The sequence below is a fragment of the Meles meles genome, chromosome 9, assembly GCF_922984935.1.
Source record: "Meles meles chromosome 9, mMelMel3.1 paternal haplotype, whole genome shotgun sequence".
NCBI lineage: Eukaryota > Metazoa > Chordata > Mammalia > Carnivora > Mustelidae > Meles > Meles meles.
Window position 1 is genome coordinate 14,951,497 of NC_060074.1, and position 21,034 is coordinate 14,972,530.

At 35.6% G+C, this 21,034-nt stretch overlaps 1 protein-coding gene across 2 annotated transcripts in view; it reads left to right on the forward strand.

Annotated features, from left to right (window-relative positions):
- NBEAL1 (neurobeachin like 1) overlaps positions 1-21,034 on the forward strand; it is a 181,512-nt gene that overhangs the window by 131,920 nt on the left and 28,558 nt on the right. For both annotated transcript variants that reach the window (XM_046018684.1, XM_046018685.1), the window contains 7 exons: positions 933-1,028; positions 1,421-1,545; positions 3,656-3,796; positions 7,017-7,147; positions 9,886-9,995; positions 17,169-17,286; positions 20,229-20,326. In XM_046018684.1, coding sequence (XP_045874640.1) covers positions 933-1,028; positions 1,421-1,545; positions 3,656-3,796; positions 7,017-7,147; positions 9,886-9,995; positions 17,169-17,286; positions 20,229-20,326 — 819 coding nt within the window. The remainder of the gene's footprint in view (positions 1-932; positions 1,029-1,420; positions 1,546-3,655; positions 3,797-7,016; positions 7,148-9,885; positions 9,996-17,168; positions 17,287-20,228; positions 20,327-21,034) is intronic.

Here is a 21,034-nt window from a genome sequence, read left to right on the forward strand (position 1 = left end):
ATATATCTTGAATTTCTACTACCAACATTCAAGGAAAGGCCGTTGTTTTTTTGTTTGCCAGAACTGTCAGTAGTCTGCTAATTTAGGTCTCTAAATTAGGTCTCCCTCTTCCATATACTTTAATCATAATCTGAAGTGTTGCTCTTGTTCAAAAACCATCAGCAATTCTTTCGTATTGCCTATGGAATAAGCTTTATTTAATGGGGTATTTCCTATTTTTTTCTGGAGTAAACTTTGTTAAAGTACTTCTAAAGTTAGCACTCAAGTATAATTATAATTGGGCTTTCTATAAAATCTATATATATAGATTCATTTCTCACCATTCCCTTAAGCGTATTATTTGCTTAAGGCAAACAGTAAACTTAAAAGTGAATGTTAATCTGTCAGCAAAATTCTCAAGCATACCCATACTGTGTAGAGTAATTAATAGGCTAGTGATTAAAAGAAAATGATGATTATGTTTTTCTTTAGGAAATTGTCTAATGTAGCAAAATCTCAAGGCAGTTCTCTGAGAATAGTTAGATAATACTTATTTAAAATTTACAGATCATTTTAGTACATAAGGGTGCTTTTCTTTAATATGTGCACTTCTGAAAATATCAGTTTATAACAAAATTTTCCATGTTAGACAGTCCTAAAATTGACATTTTTGAGATATTTAAATAACTTAATTGGAAAAAAGAATTCTTTTGCATTTTTTGACTATAATAAAAATTTATGTTTGATTTTCTGTTCCTTTTCTAAAGTCAGTTTTTAAAAGGAAAGAAATTTAGGAAAAGTTTATTGATTTAAGCCTTTTTTGAAGTCCCATTCCTTTTATTAGTAAGATGATGAAGATAATGGGAACAAAAGATTATGTTAGTACTATCAGTAATAGTTACTAACTTTTAAAAATTTAAGTTAGTTCTGATTTTGCTTTTTGTACTATCTAGAAATGGGTGAACAGAGAGATATCAAATTTTGACTACCTCATTCAAATAAATACAATGGCAGGACGAACCTATAATGACCTTGCGCAGTATCCTGTGGTAAGTTTTATAGAAATCTCATGAATATGGGATTGCCTTTCAGTTTTATAATACACGAAAAATGTATGTGTATGATGATTATTTGTCATCTTTAAAAAAGATACAAAAACCGTTTTTATCTTTTGTATATTTTCTACCTGCTGTCTTCAAAATGTATATAAACATGAAGAGTATTTACATAATAATAGCTTTTTTTTTTTTTTACTTCATTGAAAATATTCCAGTGGAATTATAGGAAATAATGCTTCTGGTTATGGAACTGAAGATGAATAAACATTTGAAACAGGGAAAGATATTTTTGAAGACTATCCCTTTTTGTCTTTAGATAAACATTTGATATTACAACTTCTCTGGGAAGGAATGTCTAAATTGTAAATTGTGGTCTTTTTTAGTTTCCCTGGATTTTACAAGATTATACTTCAGAAGAGTTGGACCTTAATAACCCATCTGTATTTCGAGATCTTTCCAAACCAATTGGGGTAGTTAATGATAAAAATGCCAAAGCCATGCGAGAAAAGTAAGTGCATTTTATCCCTTTTGAAAGATACCCATCAGTTTTGATAGTATTTTGAATTTGCATTGATTTCTAATATGGCCAACCAAGTGTTACTTTTCTTAAATGCACAACTATTTTTGGTAATCAGTCTGATAATCCCTTCACTGTATCTTCTTGAAAATATATGATTATCCCTCAAGTATCTTACCTATATTCAGTTAATTTCATTTCTGTGCCAAATTTAAATTGATTTTGTTTAGTATTTCTTTTCACCTTTTATGTGCTGAAGGGTAATTTTTCTTCCCAGATATTTTAGACTTATTAACCTCCTAATCAACATGAAAAAATACCTTTAATTTAATACAATATTTTGGTAGATATAAAATTAATACTAACCTATGATTCACAAATAATGTGAATAAAGTATACCGAAATGTGTAGAAAGTTGCTATCTTTTAATAAGGAAAGGAATTTTTATAATTCTATATATTTATGATCTATCCTGTGAATGTCCTACAATTTTTTTCTTCAAAGCAAGCTGCTGACAGGTAAAAGAATAATCTAATTTTAATTTCCCTTTTTCTCCATGTGAAATTGTGGATGAATTGTCAGTAATGACTTAACATTAAGTGCAAAAAAATTTTGCAAACAAATAATGTAGATTTATTTGAAAGTACTTTTTTTTTCCATTTTATTTGCAAATCTATCTTAGGACTCTTTGTAGTGTTTGATACTTGATTTGATTTACTAGTGGAATTCTGTATATATGTAACCTCACTACCATTAGTCAAACTTTTCTGACAATAACAAAAAAACAAGCTTTTAAAAATACTGTTCCACTGGAAACACTGTTTTAAATTTTAATAGTATATGTTTTTGCATAGATGGAGATGATTTTGAACTGAAAGCTTTTTATTCTCCTGACTGTTAATGATTTCTGCATAAAAGGAAATTGGCCTCAACTCGATGAACTAATTACTGTTTTGGATGAAAAGTTTAGTGTTTATTTCCTCCAAAACTCTTCTTCTTCTTTTTTTTTTTTTTGACAATGTGGGAAAAAAATTTTTTTTAAAGATTTATTTATTTATTTATTTATTTATTTGACAGAGATCACAAGTAGACAGAGGCAGGCAGAGAGAGAGGGAGGGAGGCAGGCTCCCTGCTGAGCAGAGAGCCTGATGCGGGGCTTGATCTCAGGATCCTGGGATCATGACCTGAGCTGAAGGCAGAGGCTTTAACCCACTGAGCCACCCAAGCGCCCCCTAAAACTCTTCTTATTCAGATTTTATACCCACTGATTCAGATGGCAATATTCAAACCACCATTCAAAACAATTACATATTGCTAGTGCTTAGAGAATTACTATATATATCCTTTCCTTTTTTTTTTTTTTTTTTCTCCTTTCCTTTTTATCTACTTTAGGTCTTCCTATCCATCATCTTCCTTCCTAGACAACCTTCTTTTTCCTTTAATTAATAGACATTCATTTCCACAATTCTTGACTGACCTCCATATTTTCTTCCATTATCTTGTCCACAAAAGGATGTCTCATTATCACATTGCTTATGGAAGCAGAAAAATCAAATAACCCTTTATATCCAAAACTAAAGGAATAGTTAAATTGTCATCCATTCGTATATGTTGCTGTTCTAAATACCAGGTGCTGTTAAAAAGTGGACTGTTCTGTCATTTGGAAAGACAAATAGAAAACTGCTAAATGAAAAAATGGGTTGTGAACACTGTACTGTGTGTAGCACTTTTACATTGAAATACATTTGTGTACTAACTTACACATTAAGGGTGACAGATTTTCATCAAAATGTTAATGTTAATTATCTCTGTGCTTGATTTTAAGTTTCTCCTTTTTTCGTACTCTGTGTTTTCTAATTTATCTACAGTGAATATGTATTATTGCATAATATGAAACACAGTATTTCTGTTTCTAGTGATACTACATTCAGATAAAGTATTAATGAATTTTTTTTTCATTTATTAACTTGGTATGATAATATGAATATGTAAATAATGAATATTAATAAGGACTTCTTAAAACTATGTTTTTAGCAATGCACTATTATGTCCTAATTTAATATTGCTATTATGGTTATAAAAGTTGAGTTTCTTTTTTCAGATATGAAAATTTTGAGGATCCCATGGGAACTATTGATAAATTTCATTATGGTACTCACTATTCAAATTCTGCTGGGGTTATGCACTACCTTATTCGTACAGAACCATTCACCACCCTCCACATCCAGCTTCAGAGTGGAAGGTATGTTTTGGGTAAATAAGCTATTTTCTCAAGACTACATGTTAGCCTTGAAAACTCTTTGCCTTCGGGTCATGTATTATATAACAGGGCCTTATCAGTTTTAGTCTCCTCTGTTAGATTAATTCATTTAATAGCCTCTAAATAAAAACAGCCAAACTAGTTTGAGAATAAGTCACTCCAACTGACTTACACAAATGACCTTTAAGGAGAATTCCTTTTTACGGTTATCTAATGTAGCTTTGTGATTCTTACTGGTTTTAGGTACCTGCCAGAGACCAAGAGTTTGAACTGATGTAGACCTAGATCCATGACATCTACCAGAGATTTAAACCTAACCAATGCCTGTGTGGTCCTCTTTAAAATATTTATTAAAGAATAAAAATGAAGAGGAATGAGGGGCTCTTACATAACCCACACAGGTCTATGATTCCATTGTATTATCACATTACCTCAGAATTATAATATATTATGTTTACACTTTCCTGATAATCTTAAAGAAACAAACTTCTTTATGAATACTCGGTTTTCCAATGTATCTATTCTATAGCTTCCTACTTACTTACATTTTATCTCCGTATTGCCTTATTCTTTAACATTACTATTTCACCTTTTCTATGCACCCAATCGAGCTATGTATACATTGCCTATTCTATTCTCTAGACATATAGTTTCTATCTCTCAAAATTAACCTTACTCCTATCTTTAGTGCACTAAGCCTTGGCTTTCAAGAAGAGACTGTCCCTGTGATCACATTAACCATCTCCAAATGTTACATACACATGATAGCAGGTAGTTTTCTCCCCATTAAGGTATAACTGGGTCTTTTCAGCTTTTAATGATTTTAACAATTAGTCATTTTACTACAAGGTTTCAGAAATAGATTCTCTGCTTCAAAAGACTCCATCAAGAATGGAAAAGGACAACCCCTTCAGGGGAGGAAAATATTTGTAGGTTGTATATCTGATAAGGGACTTGAAGTCAACAATACAATAACCTTTACAGTGCAATGATAGACAAATAACCCAATTAAAAACTGAACAAAGGATCTGAATGGACATTTCTCCAAAGAAGATATACAAATGTCCAAGAAACATATGAAAAGATGCTGAATATCCTTAGTCATCAGGGAAATTCAAATCAAAACCAAATTGAGATAACCTCTTCACACCTCCAAGGATGGCTATAATAAAAAAGGCAGGTAATACCTAGTGTTGATGCACATGCTGAGAAGCTAGAACCCTTACGTACTGCCTGTGGAAATGAAAGATGCTGTAGCCTCTGTGGAAAACAGTTTGGCAGTTCTTCAAAGTTCTTCAAAGGGTTAAACATAAAATTATCCTGACCTAGTATTCCATTCGTAGCTATACACCCAAAATTATTGAAAACATATGTTCACACAAAAACTTATATACGGGTGTACATAGTAGCATTATTTGTAATAGCCAAAAAGTAAAAACAGCCCGAAGGTTGTTTGTCTGTCAGGTGATAAAGGAATAAATAAAATGTGGTATATCCATATGAGGGAATATTACTTGGCCATGAGTAGATAAACGGAATGAAAGATACATGTTGCAACATGAATGATCCTCGAAAATGTAATAAGCCAGACATCAAAAGCCACATGCTGTATGATTTACACGCAGTGTCCCATAGAGACAGAAAGTAGATTCGCAGTTGCCAGAGTTGAGATAGGGTGGATAGAGAGTTAACTGCTAACAGATACAAGGTTTCTTTTAGGAGTGATGGATGTTCAAAATTGATTGTGGTAATTGTTGTACAACTCATGAATATATTGAAAACCATTGAATTATGAATTGTACGTGAATTATATCTCAGTAAAGCTGTTCTCCCTTACCCAAACAAAAAATTCTACCATTAAAACTACATATCCTTGAATTTGGATACACCATTATTAGACTTTATTGATGACCCAATCATTGACCGTAATTAAATTCAGAATTCTGCCAAGTTCAGCTCTACCTCAAACCTAGATTGGTAGGTGTTACTAAGTAAATCCAGGAAAACAGTATCAAAGGAGATTAAAAATGGGGGTTTATGCTTTTTGTGAATAGAAAATACGTTAAAACAGTTTAATAAAATTGCAGTATGACTACTTGAGCTTCTTTCAACTACCATAGGCCTGTGGTGGAACTTAAAAATAAAGTCAGATAATAGTATATGCATGTAAAATATTAAAAAATATTTTAAAAATATAAAATTTTTATATATAAGTATATATTTAATATATAATATATTTATATATTAATATTTAATATATATTATAAAAAGAACCATTTCCCTAACTCACCCTCTGGTTTTTAGAAGAGTTTGTAAAGAGGATTAAATCAGCAGCTCTCCTATGGATCTGTTAACCATGTATATTAATAATGATATTTAAATTCTGTGAATCTAAAATATCCAAATAATGTTTATTCACTCTCTGTAATGAATTTTAGTCAGTAAAAATTAGGCCTTTCTTTAAAAGTCTCTTAGGTTTACATTTAATTACTTAAAAATTTTCTCCAGTGTGATTTGGTTTTCAGCTTTTCTAACTAAAATGATACTAGTGATTAAAGTTAAAGTGAGGGGTGCCTGGGTGGCTCCATAGCTTAAGTGTCTGCCTTCGGCTTGGGTCATGTTCCCAGGTCCTGGGATTGAGCCCTGCATAGGGTTCCCTGCTCAGCCGGGAGCCTGCTTCTTCCTCTCCCTCTGCCCTCACTGTCCCCTATTGCCATTCACTGCACTCTCACGCTCTCTCTCTCTCTCTCAAATAAATAGATAAAAAACTTTTTTAAAAAAGTTGTATTTAGTTCCTGGCAACAAAATATGAAAGATTATCATATGAACGTATATTATCATAAGAACGAAAAACAAATTGTATTTTAATTTAATTTAATTTAATTTAAAAGATTTTATTTATTTATTTGACAGAGAGAGGGAGAGCACAAACGGGAATAGGAGAGGGAGAAGTAGGCTCCCGCTGAATAGGGAACCTGATGTGGGACCTGATCCCCCTGGGATCATGACCTGAGCCAAGGGCAGACACTTAAACTGACTGAGCCACCTAGGTGCCTCCCAAATTGTGTTTTTAGCCATTAAGAGAAAGGTGAATGAAAGAGAAGCTCTAATCATTAGGAACCTGAAGGGAGTGTAAGACTTGTTTCATGGCTATTGTTGCTCTGAAATTTACTCATTCTTCTCTGTCAATCTCCACTTGCAGGTTTGACTGTGCAGATCGACAGTTCCATTCCATCCCTGCCACCTGGCAGGCCCTCATGGACAATGCATATGATGTGAAGGAGCTTATTCCTGAATTCTTCTATTTCCCAGAGTTTTTGGAAAATCAAAATCGTAAGAAATGAGAGATTAAGAATTTTGACTCAATGGGTCCCAGTGAAGGATCCTGAAAAATACCTTTCAGGAAATTTTTATGATATTCTGTAGATTACTTAAGGTTCATTCTGTCTGTTATTCATAGATAGGGTTTGACTGATGTCCAGATGTAGTCTTACTTTTCCAGGGAAGTGCTTTGGTGAACCATGATAAATGAGTCATATTTGAATTGGTGAGAGAATTTATCAGAGTATTGGGTTTTCTAGAACCCAATGCAAAAATGCAGAAATGGCCATATGCTATTTCAGCCATATAGCTAGCCACTTAGGCTAAAAGTGTTTGAGTTATGGGTGGGAAAGAAAAAAAAAGTACTTGAGTTAGATAAGATGAGGATTTAAACCAGGGGTTTGCAGCCTGTAGGTCATGGGTCAGATCCACAGGGTAGACTCATTTGTTCATAAATAAAATTTTGTTGGAACACAGCCAAACCAGTTCATCTACATGTAGATTGTGGCTGCTTTCATAGAATAACAGCTTATTTGAGTAGTTGCAACAGAGACCATTGGGCTCACACAGCAAAAAATATTCATTCTTTGACACTTTATGGAAAAAGTTGGCTGATTCCTGGTTTAGAGCAGAAGAGAGGAGGCAAATTGAAATTAATGACAAGGTGTAAGTTACCACAATATTTGAAAAATCATATGTTTTTGAAGTAGCGCATCATGGAGCCAAAGACAGTCTTTAAAAATATCCAAATACGGGCGCCTGGGTGGCTCAGTGGGTTAAAGCCTCTGCCTTCAGCTCAGGTCATGATTCCAGGGTCCTGGGATCGAGCCCCACATCGGGCTCTCTGCTCAGCAGGGAGCCTGCTTCCTCCTCTCTCTCTGCCTGCCTCTCTGCCTACTTGTGATCTCTCTCTCTCTCTGTCAAATAAATAAATAAACAAAAAATCTTTAAAAAAAAAAATCCAAATACTTCCTCTATGAAGGAATTTTAGATTTCCTTTTAAGCACAGTAAGAAAATGAGAAGATTGTTACTACTGGGGTTCTTAAGGAAAATTACAGTGTCAAAGGACCATTACCAACTTCCTTTTCTTCCCCTAGTATGAAGTGTTAATGTTTGACCCTTTGCTTCTGTAGTAGAGTTGTTTGCCACATTAGGGAGAACATATCCTGGGCTTTGTGTCCTCTGATCATGCACTCTGGGACATGCTGTTGGAGGCAGGGCACCTGATTTCTCAGAGTAAGGTATTAAAATTGGTCACTTTCAGAAAATCAAATAAATCTTTTGACGGACTCTGATTCTAGACTCCTAGCCATAGGACTGGAACTGCCAAAACAGGGTATCCGGGCTAGGAGGATGAGCAGATTAAATTTGGACACAGAAGTTAAGATACTCTTAGCTTGACAATTTCTGATGTTCTCTAGAGCAAGTTGCTGTCTTGAACTAGTGTCCTTTTGGCTTCCTTTTCTAATTGTATATTGCTTCTTTGTTTGAAATGAGTTAGGTGGGGAGAAAGCAAAGTACATTTCTTAGAATGTCAATAAATTTTAATATTAATGAGTAAAACAAATATTAGTAAAACTAACTCAAAATTGTGCAAGAAAATTTTAGTGTTTTCCACAGTGAAAGCCCTAAGTAAGGTATGGTAGTATCCAGGTAGCTTAACAATATCATCAAAGCCAAGTTCTTCCTGTATTTTCTTCTGCTGTTCCAAGTGTTTGGGCTTTGTCCTTGGCTAGTCCCTCTCATGGTTACAAATGACTGAAGCATTTCTAGGCTTCATAGGCAGATACAATAGTGTCTTAGAAGTGGATTGTTAATTCTTTGTGTCATTTCTTAAGAGTGAGAAATCCTTTCTTGTAAGCTCTCCTTATTGTGCTTACATCAGTCAGCCTGCTATAGGCATAAAATAAAGCACAAGGATGGATACTTGAATAAAATCAAGGTTCTGTTACCAAATAAGGAGGGATGGCTAGCAGGTTGGCAACAATGTCTGTTACACAGTAGTTGGGTTAACAAAGCCACAGGCCCTGTGCATCCTGTCATTTTATGACATTCAAACCTCTTTCCAGCTTTGGGACACACTGATATTTTAGGGTAGATTCTTTTATGAAGATCTTTTATGTGAACACTTTTCTCTTTTCATGCTATATAAACAAGAAAACCTCATCTTTGGGATAGTTTTGTGAAAGTACTGTTTTTTAACTATATGAGAAAATCTTTATGTCAGTATTACTTAGAAGAGGGCTACACAAATACATATTTTTTCATTACGACAAATACAACATTTCCTTTGAGTGTATTTGAAGTATAAGTTACACCAAAAAGCGCTAAGGAGCTGTATTTTGTAAATTAACCATTACAGGGACTATATTAATTATTTTTAATGTCAGAATACTGAATATTGCATTTTTGTTTAGATTAAGGTTTTGGTCATATCTATAGTGTCCCCTGCTTCTCAACCAAAAATCAGTTGTTAATCTGATTTACTTTATAATAACTAATTTAGAAGTATTTTTTTTTCATTTACCTGTGTTTAATCAACTGGTAAAATTTTTTTTCATTTACCTGTGTTTAATCAACTGTGTTTAATCTTTTCAATATGAAAAGAATTATTTTTAAGAAGGGAACTTGGTTCTCACCTATTAGAGAAGAAGTCTCAGTTTTGCTAAGAATTGTACCCTTATATCTGTTTTACTTGATTTATTTAAATCTAAAATGACTTGATGCATTTATCTTTTACTTGTCTTAGAATTTAACTTGGGTTGTCTGCAAGTTTCCAAAGAAGTAGTAAATGACGTCATTCTCCCCAAATGGGCTAAGTCAGCTGAAGATTTCATCTATAAACATAGGAAAGCTCTGGTAAGATTTTCATGTTTAGTTCTTAGGTTACTAAGATAGAGATGCATGTGTTCTCTAGAGAATAGACTAATGTATATCTAGCTATTAATTATTTTTTTATTAATTATTTTTTAATTTGTCATTTCTTATGTATACTGTTGTGGAGAGTATAATGTAATTTATTTTGAGGTTATGAATCTTCTGATACAGTAAGAATACGGTATAGTCCTGTGGATATATAGCAAAAAATATATATATATATATATATGTATGTGTGTGTGTGTGTGTATTTAGTTCTATAAGATAACCACCTGTTGTATTTTAAGCTATTCCATCCACCAAGCTGGTGTCATTTGGTGTTTTGCAGTTCCCACATTTGTTTCAGATCTAACAAGGATGAGGGACTCCTAGGTGACTCAGTCGGTTAAGTGTCCAACTTGGTTTCAGCTCAGGTCATGATCTTGGGGTCTTGGGAGCAAGCCCCTTGTTAAGATGCATGCTCAGTGTGGAGATTGCTTGAGAGTCTCTCTCCCTCCTCTTTTCTCCTCCCCCAGCTTGTGCTTGTGCTCTTTCTCTCTCTCTCAAATAAATAAATAAATAAAATCTTTAAAAAAAAAAAAAGGATGAGTACACTTTTGTTTTCTCTGAAGAATTTCAGTAAGTTTTTAATATGACTGCTAAATCCTAAATTCCACTTTAAAAAATGTTAGTTTTTAGCTGAATTTCTAGTTTGGGATTTAAAGAGTTGTGAGAGTTAAGCACTGATATTATGTCATCTTGTAAATGATGCTTTTTTCCCCCACAATAGTCCACTAAGTTCTCTGTCTAAACTGAAATGTCTCAGAGTCTGAAGCTAATTAGGCCAGTACTTGGAGACATTCCATGTCATTAGTATATAGTATGTCAGATTTATAAAGTTCAGAATTAGATCATAATATTTGTAAGCAATAGCACTATGAATGAATAAGGAATTGGAAAAAAAAAATTAAGCAACTAAAAAAAAAATCTGTTCCTTATTGGCTAGCCAGGACCTTCTCAGATGCATTCCTCTGTATCTATGATATGAATTTGGGGTCTAGGCTTTTAGGAAGACATGCTCCTTGTATTAATGTGTTGGAAGCCTCTGTTTCAGTGGCTTAAAATACAGTCATTTTATTATCTCTCACAGTTCTGTGAGTTGACTGGTCTCAACTGAAAAGTTCTCATCTTGCTTGAAAAGTTCTCATCTTGCAAGGTTCTCATGCCCTTGCAGTCATAGCAGCTGAGATGGAGTCATATGCATTGAGAGACACTGGGATGCTGGGCTTTTCTTCCTTCCCATGTAATCTCAGGATATCTCCTATTCATGTGGTCGCTCTAGCTAGGTAGCCAGACATGCACCTGTCTGCAGCTCAGGAAGGAGTACAAAATTGGAAGCTTCCATGCTTTCTTACAGCTTAAGGCTGTGAATGGTCACCGCACTTCTGTCACCTTGTCAGAGTCAGTAATAGGATCAGTGCAGATTCAAGAGGAGGGAAGGTAAGCTCCATCTCTCTGCTGGGAGGGGAAAAAGAATTTGCAACCGTCTTTAATCCTCCACACACAGTCTGCTCTCTGATTACAAATTATTTGCATTCCTTCTGCATGCACAATGTATGTACTTCCTCTCAAGATCTTCCCAAAATCTCATGTCAGTGACCTTTAAGTCAGGAATCTGCAAACTTTTTCTGTAGAGGACCAGACAGTAAATATTTTCACTGGCTTTAAGGTCTTTGTCGAAATTCTGCCACTGTAATGCAAAAGAAAATGGATGGGCTTTTATGTACTACTCTACCAATCTCAAGCTAGTAAAATTTGGGCCACAAGCTGTAAGTAGTTTACTGATCCCTGCATTAAGGCATGAGGTCTGAAGTCCAGAATCTTGTCAGTAATCTAAATCAAGTGCATGTGGGCATAAAACTACTCAGGCTTGTCTGCTCTTGCATCTGAAGACTGTAGAGTAGAGAGACAGGCTCTCTGTCCCCACGTAATAACAGTGGCATGACAAAGACAGAAGAACTATCGTAGACATTCTCATTTAAAAGAGAAATTAGAAGGGGTGCCTGGCTAGCTCAATCCCTAGAGCATGTGACTCTTGATCTACTGGCTTATGAGTTTGAGCCCCACATTGGGCGTAGAATTTAATTTAAAAAGGTGGGAGAGAAAAACAAGAGGTACCTAGCAGTAACTGGATTACAACTCAGAATTCCAGCAGGGACAAGTTTTCAGTTCCTTCATTAGGGCCCAGTCCTATTCCCTCAGAGTGGTTCTCCATGGCTATTTTGTTTTACCCTTTGGCTCTTAGCTTCCTGCTTTGAGTCATTCTTTTACATATAAAAAAAAATTTACATTCTTATTCTGCATTTAAAAAAAATGTTTTCATGAGTATCTTTGTCAACCTCTTAACCACAGTAAACTGGAAGCCGAAGATCTCATCTTTTTTGAACAGTTTGTGCCTCTTTCAGTCTGAACTAATAACAGTATCTTTTAAAATTTTATGGGTTGCAGGGCGCTTGGGTGGCTCCGTCAAAGCATCTGCCTTCAGCTCAGGTCATGATCCCAGGACCCTGGGATTGAGCCCTGCATCAGGCTCCATGCTCAGTAGAGAGCCTGCTTCTCCCTCTCCCTTTGCCTGACACCACTTTGCCTTCTGTGCTCTCTGTCTGTCAGGTAAATGAATAAAATCTTTAAAAAAATAAAATAGAGACACCTGGGTGGCTCAGTCAGGTAAGCTGCTGCCTTCAGCTTGGGCATGATCCTGGGGTCCTGGGATTGAGCCCCACGTCGGGCTCCCTGCTCAGTGGGGAGCCTGCTTCTCCCTCTCCCTCTGCCTGCCTTTCTCCCTGCTTGTGCTGTCTCTCTGTCAAATAAATAAATAAATAAAACCTAAAAAAGAAAAGACTTAATAAAAAAATAAAATTTTATGAATTTCTTATGCATCATCTTTATTGGATAATAACCATTTCACATTACTTTAGAAAACAGTGGGTCCAGTGGGAGGCTTCTGTGGGAAAATTAAGATGTTCTGTTTTCTGTTCTCACCAAAGTACTAGGCAATAGGATCCAACAGTACATTAAAAGGATTATTCACCACGACTAAGTGGGATTTATTCCTGGGCTGCAAGGTTGGTTGAACATCAGCAGATCAACCAGTGTGATACAATACATTAAGAAAAGAAAGAACAAGAGCCATATGTTAAATTCTCAGTAGATGCTGAAAAAGCATTTGACGAAGTACAGCATCCTTTCTTGATCAAAACTCTAAAGGGAATAGATAGTAGGTATAGAGGATACATACCTCAATATCATAAAAGCCATCTATGAAAAACCCACAGTGAATATCATTCTCAATGGGGAAAAACTGAGAGCTTTTCCCCGAAGGTCTGCAACACAGCAGGGATTTCCATTATCACCACCGCTATTCAACATAGTACTAGAAGTCCTAGCCTCAGCAGTCAGACAACAAAAAGAAATAAAAGGCATCCAAATCTGCAAAGAAGAAGTCAAACTCTCACTCTTTGCAAATAATATGATACTTTATGTGGAAAACCCAAAGAATCCACCCCAAAAGTTCTAGAACTCATACAGGAATTCAGTAAAGTGTTAGGACATAAAATCAGTGCACAGAAATCAGTTGCATTTCTATACACCAACAGCAAGACAGAAGAAAGAGAAATTAAGGAATCGACCAAATTTATTTGTTTATTTATTTTAAGATTATTTATTTATTTGACAGAGGGAGAGAGGTCACAGGTAATCAGAGAGACAGGCAGAGAGAGAGGGGGAAGCAGGCTCCCTGCCGAGCAGAGAGCCTAATATGGGGCTCTATCCCAGGACCCTGAGATCATGACCTGAGCTGAAGGCAGAGGCTTAATCCACTGAACGACCCAGGTGCCCCTCGATCAAATTTATAATTGCACCCAAAACCATAAGATACCTAGGAATAAACCTAACCAAAGAGGCAAAGGATCTATACTCAGAAAACTGTAAACTACTCATGAAAGAAATTGTGAGGAAGACACAGAGAAATGGAAAAACATTCCATGCTCATGGATTGGAGAAACAAATATTGTGAAAATGTCTATGCCACCTAGAGCAATCTACACTTTTAATGCCATCTCTATCAAAATACCATCAACTTTTTTCAAAGAAATGGAACAAATAATCCTAAAATTTGTATGGAACCAGAAAAGACCCCGAATAAGTGAAAGGGATGTTGAAAAAGAAAGCCAAAGTTGGTGCCATCACAATTCCAGACTTCAAGCTCTATTACAAAGCCAAAATCATCAAAACAGTATGGTACTGGCACAAAAACAGACACATAGATCAGTGGAACAGAGAGCCCAGAAATGGACCCTCAACTCTATGGTCAACTGTCTTCGACAAAGCAGGAAAGAATGTCCAGCGGAAAAAAACCAGTCTCTTCAACAAATGGTGTTGGGAAATTTGGACAGCCACATACAGAAGAATAGAAGTGTACCATTTCCTTACACCATCCAAAAAAAATAGACTCAAAATGGATGAAAGACCCCAATGTGAGACAGGAATCCATCAAAATTCTTGAGGAGAACACAGCAACTTCTTCCTAGTAACATTGCCAAAGGTGAGGGAAACAAGGGCAAAAATGAACTATTTGTACTTCATCAAGATAAAAAGCTTTCACAGCAAAAGAAACAGTCAACAAAACCAAAAGGAAACTGACAGAATGGGAGAAGATATTTGCAAATGACATATCAGATAAAGGGCTAGTATCCAACATTTGTAAAGAATTTATCAAACTCAACACCCAAAGAACAAATATTAGTATATGTGCTGCCGAAGCGAGCACCCCAAAGAACAAATAATCCAGTCAAGAAATGGGCAGAAGACATGAACAGACAGTTCTGCAAAGAAGACATCCAAATGGCCAACAGACACATGAAAAAGTGCTCTACATCACCCAGCATCAGGGAAATACAAATCAAAACCACAGTGAGATACCACCTCACACCAGTCAGAATGGTTAAAATTAACCAGTCAGGAAATGACAGATGTTGGTGAGGTTAGGGAGAAAGGGGAACTCTCCTATGCTGTTGGTGGTAATGCAAGCTGGTGCAATCATTCTGGAAAACAGTATGGCGGTTCCACAAAAAGTTGAAAATAGAGCTACCCAATGACCCAGCAATCCTACTACTGGGTATTTACCCCAAAGATACAAATGCAGTGATCCAAAGGGGCACGTGCACTCCAGTGTTTATAGCAGCAGTGTCGACAGTAGCCAAACTATGGAAAGAGCCTAGATGAATGGATAAAGAAAATGTGGTATATATGTGTGTGTGTGTGTGTGTGTGTATAAAATACGTGTATATATATAGATATATAGATATAGATCTATATCTATATATCTATATTGTAGATATATCTATATTTAGATATAGATATACTATATCTATATTGTATATATACTATATCTATATCTATATATCTATCTATATATATATGAAGTGGAATACTATGCAGCCATTGAGAAAAAAATGAGATCTTGCCAATTGCAATGGTGTGGATGGAACTAGAGGGTATTATGCTAAGGGAAATAAGTCAATCAGAGAAAGACAAATATCATGATCTCTGATATGAGGAATTTGAGAGGCAAGGCAGGGGTGGGGAGAGGGAGGGAAAAATGAAACAAGGTGGGACTGGAGAGGGAGGAAAAACCATAAGAGACTCTTAACTTTGGGAAACAAGCTGAGGGTTGCTGGAGGGGGTTGGGGGAGGAATAGGCTGCTGGGTGATGGACATTGGGGAGGGTATGTGCTATGGTGAGTGCTGTGAACTGTGTAAGACTGACGATTTAACACACCTGTACCCCTGAAACAAATAATATATGTTAATTTTTTTTAAACTTAAAAAAAAATGTTCTATTTTCTAGTTGAGTGGGTCTGCAGCACAGCCTTAAATCTTTGAAGTCTCAGCACATTGCTTCACAGCCACAGTCTTGAACTAAACTTTCACCTAAGGCCGTATTTTACTAGTGACTCTCTTGATTTGATCACTGACCTTGGCCATTTCTCAATTAAAGACTCTGCTCTCTAGTATCCAGGGAATGAAATAATTTTAATTGGAATCCAGCAAGACCTGCTCCTTTATATTTTTTTTAAATTATGCTTAAAACCTGAATTTTTTTAATTTATTTTATTTTATTTTTAGGATTTTATCTACTTATTTGAGAGAGGGTGAGACAGAGATAGCATGAGCAGGGAGGAGAGGGAGAAACAGGCTCCCCTCTGAGGAGGGAGCCCAATGCAGAACTCCATCCCACCACCTGGGATCCTGACCTGAGCTGAAGGAAGACAGTGAACCCACTGAGCCACCCAGGCACCCCATGAATAGTTATTTTTTTTAAATTCATCTTACTCCTTCCACGCTTTGTCACAGGCAGCTAAAAAAACCAATTAGCATGAAAATCTCCATCCCCAGATAACACCCCAGATAACAACAAATGCACTCCTTAATCCCCATCATCTATTTAACCCATCCCCCCACCCACTGTATGGAAGTGTTAAAAAACTATGTTGTACACCAGAATCTAATACTACAAAAAAAATCTATCCCCAGATTCATGAGTTGATTAGGTACTCTTCCTATCTTTGAGTTAGATTTTCTCCTGTCTCAATAACAATTTCCATACTGTCTTCCAAAGCGTAACTAACAGGCTTCAGGAGGTCCTTCAAGCCTCTGCCTGCCACACAGTCCACCTTCTTAGTGCCATGATGTCAGATTGGCTCGGTTGGAGGGAGTGATTTTCAGCCACCTTTAATCAACACCAACTGTTTTGTTTCTTTGAATTGAATTTCTAGAAAGCTATTTCAATGGAAATTTCACAGCAAATACATATTCATAGCCATCATTAAGTTTTTTGTTGTTGATATTTAGGCTATTGAGTTATTTTCTTAGCCATTAGTTGAGAAGTATATATGTATTATTAAATATTAATAAGTATGTCTACATTATACTAAATAGAATGTATTCAAAATATGTGATAGATACTAATTAAATGTTTAACATGATTTTGGAATAATTTTATTTACAGTGATAAGATTTGTGTGTGGAAATTGTTAATTTTCTCTTACTTTTTTAAAGGACCAGTGATTACATTGTAGTTGGAAGGTATCTCTATATTATTTGTTCTTTTTCTAGGAGTCTGAATATGTTTCTGCTCATCTTCATGAATGGATAGATCTGATTTTTGGCTACAAACAGAGGGGGCCAGCTGCAGTGGAAGCACTGAATGTTTTCTATTACTGTAGTTATGAAGGTATGAGCCAATACTTTTTATCTTACATTCCATTGATGGAGAGTATCATTTAATAGGGGTTTTTAGGGGCGCCGGGGTGGCTCAGTGGGTTAAAGCCTCTGCCTTCGGCTCAGGTCATGATCCCAGGGTCCTGGGATCGAGCCCCACATCGGGCTCTCTGCTCCTCGGAGATCCTGCTTCCTCCTCTCTCTGCCTCCCTGCCTACCTGTGATCTGTCTCTCTCTCTGTCAAATAAATAAGTAAAATTAAAAAAAAAAAAAAAAACGTTAATAGGGGTTTTTATGTGGTATTTTGGTCATGAGAAAGACTACATTTAAAAATTGTTTTAGTGATCTCTTCTATTTGAAATATTAAGAGACTAATGTGTGGTTTTTTTAAAATAGTAGTTAAGAGTATGTATGCAAATCTTCACTTTGCACAGTTGAGGAAACCGTCAACAAAACAAAAAAGCAGCCTACTCAGTGGGAGAAGGTATTTGCAAGTGATATATCCAATAAGGGGTTAATATACAAAATATATGAAAAATTTGTATAACTCAACACCAAAGAAAAGAATCTGATTTTAAAAATGGTCAGAGAGGGGCACCTGGGTGGCTCAGTGGGTTAAGCCCCTGCCTTCGGCTCAGGTCATGATCTCAGGGTCCTAAGATCGAGTCCCGCATCGGGCTCTCTGCTCAGCATGGAGCCTGCTTCCCCCGCTCTCTGCCTACTTGTGATCTCTCTCTGTGTGTCAAATAAATAAATAAAATCTTAAAAAAAAAAAAAAAAATGGTCAGAGAACCTGAAGAGACATTTTTCCAAAGAAGACATGCAGATGGCCAACAGACACATGAAAAGATGCTCAGCATCATTCATCATCAGGGAAATGCAAATCAAAACCACAGTTTAAAAAAAAAACAAAACAGTGAGAAATTATCTTATGCCTGTCAGAATGGCTACAATAATAAACACAAGAAATAACAAGTGTTAGCAAGGATATGGAGAAAAAAGAACCTTTGCATTTGTGCATTTGTGCAGCCACTGTGAAAATCAGTATGGAGGTTCTTCAAAAAATTAAAAATAGAAGTATGCTATGATCGGTAATTCCACTACTGGATATTTGCCCAAGGAATTTGAAAACACTAATTTGAAAAGCTCTGTACCCTTATGTTTATGGCACCATTATTTACAGTAGCCAAGATATGGAAGCAACCAGTGTCCATTGATAGATGAATAGATTAAGATATGAGATGTGTATACACACACACACAAATATATACAATGGAACATTACTCTGCCATAAAAAAAATGTGATCTTGTCATTTGTAACAACATAGATGGATCTAGAGGGTGTAATGCTAAGAAACTTAAGTCAGAGAAAGACAGATACCATAGGATTTCACTCATATGTGGAATTTAAGAAACAAAACAAATGAGTAAAGGGGGAAAAAAAAATACAAACCCAGAAAGAGAGTCTTAACTATAGAGAACAGCCTGATGGTTACCAGAGGGGAAGAAGATGGAAGGAGGAGTTAGATAGGTGATGGGGTTAAGGAGTGCCCTTGTCCTGATGAGCAACAGATGATGTATGGAATTGATGAATTACTGTGTTGTACACCTAAAACTGATATTACACTTTATGTTAACTGGAACTTAAGTAAAACTTAAAAAAAAAAAACCTGTTAGAATTTAAAAATGATGTAAATAAGTTCTAAAAAAACACAAAACGAACAAAGTAAAAGACATAAAGACAGACTCTTGAAATACAGAGAACAAACTAAATGGTTGCCAGAGGGGAGATAGGTGCAGAGAAGAGTGAAAGGGGATTAAAAAATAAGTATATATGCAAATCTAATTATAAATGTCAGTTATTGGTGGCATAAAAGTTTTAAATTACTTGCTGTAAATGTCCTATTCAGTCAGGTCCTAAAATGAATACTCAGTGTTGATTGTTAGCAGATTTTGAAAGAAGATCTTTAGTATTATAAATAACAAACTCTTCAAATGTTAAAAAAAAAAAAGTGACATCATTCTAATGTTTAGCTTGGAATCAAGAACTCTTTCTGAAGGGTTTGAAAGCCTTAAGAAGTAGTTTTCTCTAATGCTTCAGTAGTAAAGATTGTGAATAGTGTGAATTTATGTGAACTTGAACAGAGTCCACACGCCTTTTGGTAAATAGACAAGCATGTTTTTGTGTTGCCATATTCATCTGGTAATAGCTTTGTAGAGAGGTAGTATGCATGGTAGTTATGAGCATAGGCTTTGAAATCCGACTTCCCTAGTTTGGCCTCTTACTAACCGTATCAAGTACAGTTGGGTATTATCACCTATGCCACTATTTGTTAGATAAGCAGTAACTTATAGTAGTATTTTGTGTGATTATTATACTTGGTTCAGCTTGATTATCATGAAGAAAACAATTAACTGTACTGTGAGATAGTTTGTACATTTTCAAGAAAAATTTTTATGCACTATGAGTTAACTTTTGCTTAAGATATTTTTGTTCTAAATAATGGATGGAATTTATTTTTATACATATTTAATGTTTGGAGTCACTGTTTTTTAAAAAATTGCCTCTTGGGGTGCCGGGATGGCTCAGTCGATGAAGTGTCCAACTTTTCATTTCAGCTCAGGTCATGATCTCAGGCTTGTGGGATTAAGGCCTGAGTTGGGCTCCATGCTTAGCGTAGTCTGCTTGTCCCTCTCCCTCTTTCTGCTCCTCTCCCCTGCTCCACCCCGTCCCTACTCGAGCTCTCTTACTTGTGCTCTCTTGCTCTATAAAATAAATTATTAAAATCGTATAAAAAAATAAAAAATTGCCTTTCTCACAGTATTCTTTCAAATTGAAGAACAGAATGATATTTTGTTGAAAATACAGTATTCTGTCTCATATATTAATCAACATGTGTGGCTTCCTGATTTGTTTCCACTCTGTAGTGAGTTGACTACTTCTCCTTGTTTTAGGAGCTGTGGATCTGGATGCCTTAACAGATGAGAAAGAAAGAAAAGCCTTAGAAGGGATGATTAATAATTTTGGGCAAACACCTTGTCAACTGTTAAAGGTATTATTAAAGTTATTGATTATTAAAAAAAGTTATTGATTACATAGGAAGTCTAAAACTTAATTGCTAAGGAGTACTACCAGCATTTTCAAGTATTTTAATTATTTTAAACTGTATCTCTCAGAATTATCTAGAATTTAAGAAAAATTACACTGTCACTTAAAAAGTAAATAGATTGTGGTGCCTGGGTGGCTCAGTGGCTTAAAGCCTTTGCCTTCAGCTCAGGTCATGATCCCAGGGTCCTGGGATGGAGTCCCACGTTGAGCTCTCTGCTCGGCGGGGAGCCTGCTCCCCCTTCCCCCCCCCCCCGCCTCTCTGCCTACTTGTGATCTCTATCTGTCGAATAAATAATAAATAAAAAATCTTTTTTAAAAAAAAGTAAATAGATTTAAATGATGGTTCCTATTTTGAAGTAACAAAATATTGTAGTCAAAATCCACATATATAGTCAATAACTCTTAAATCACAGAGGAGTTTTATTTTTTACTCAGAAAGCCAATCACTTAATTTTGTTTAAACAACTAAAATGTTACTGCAACAGGATTTGGATTCATGACCATCCAGCCTAAAAGTGTTTCTACCATGCCATGTCTCCTCTGAATTAAGAGCTGTAAACTCCTTTATTGAATTCAGATCACTTTCCATGTTCTGTGGGCTGTTATTTATATCCTAATAATGACATTTCCTGCCTTAGTTGCCTCACTTTAT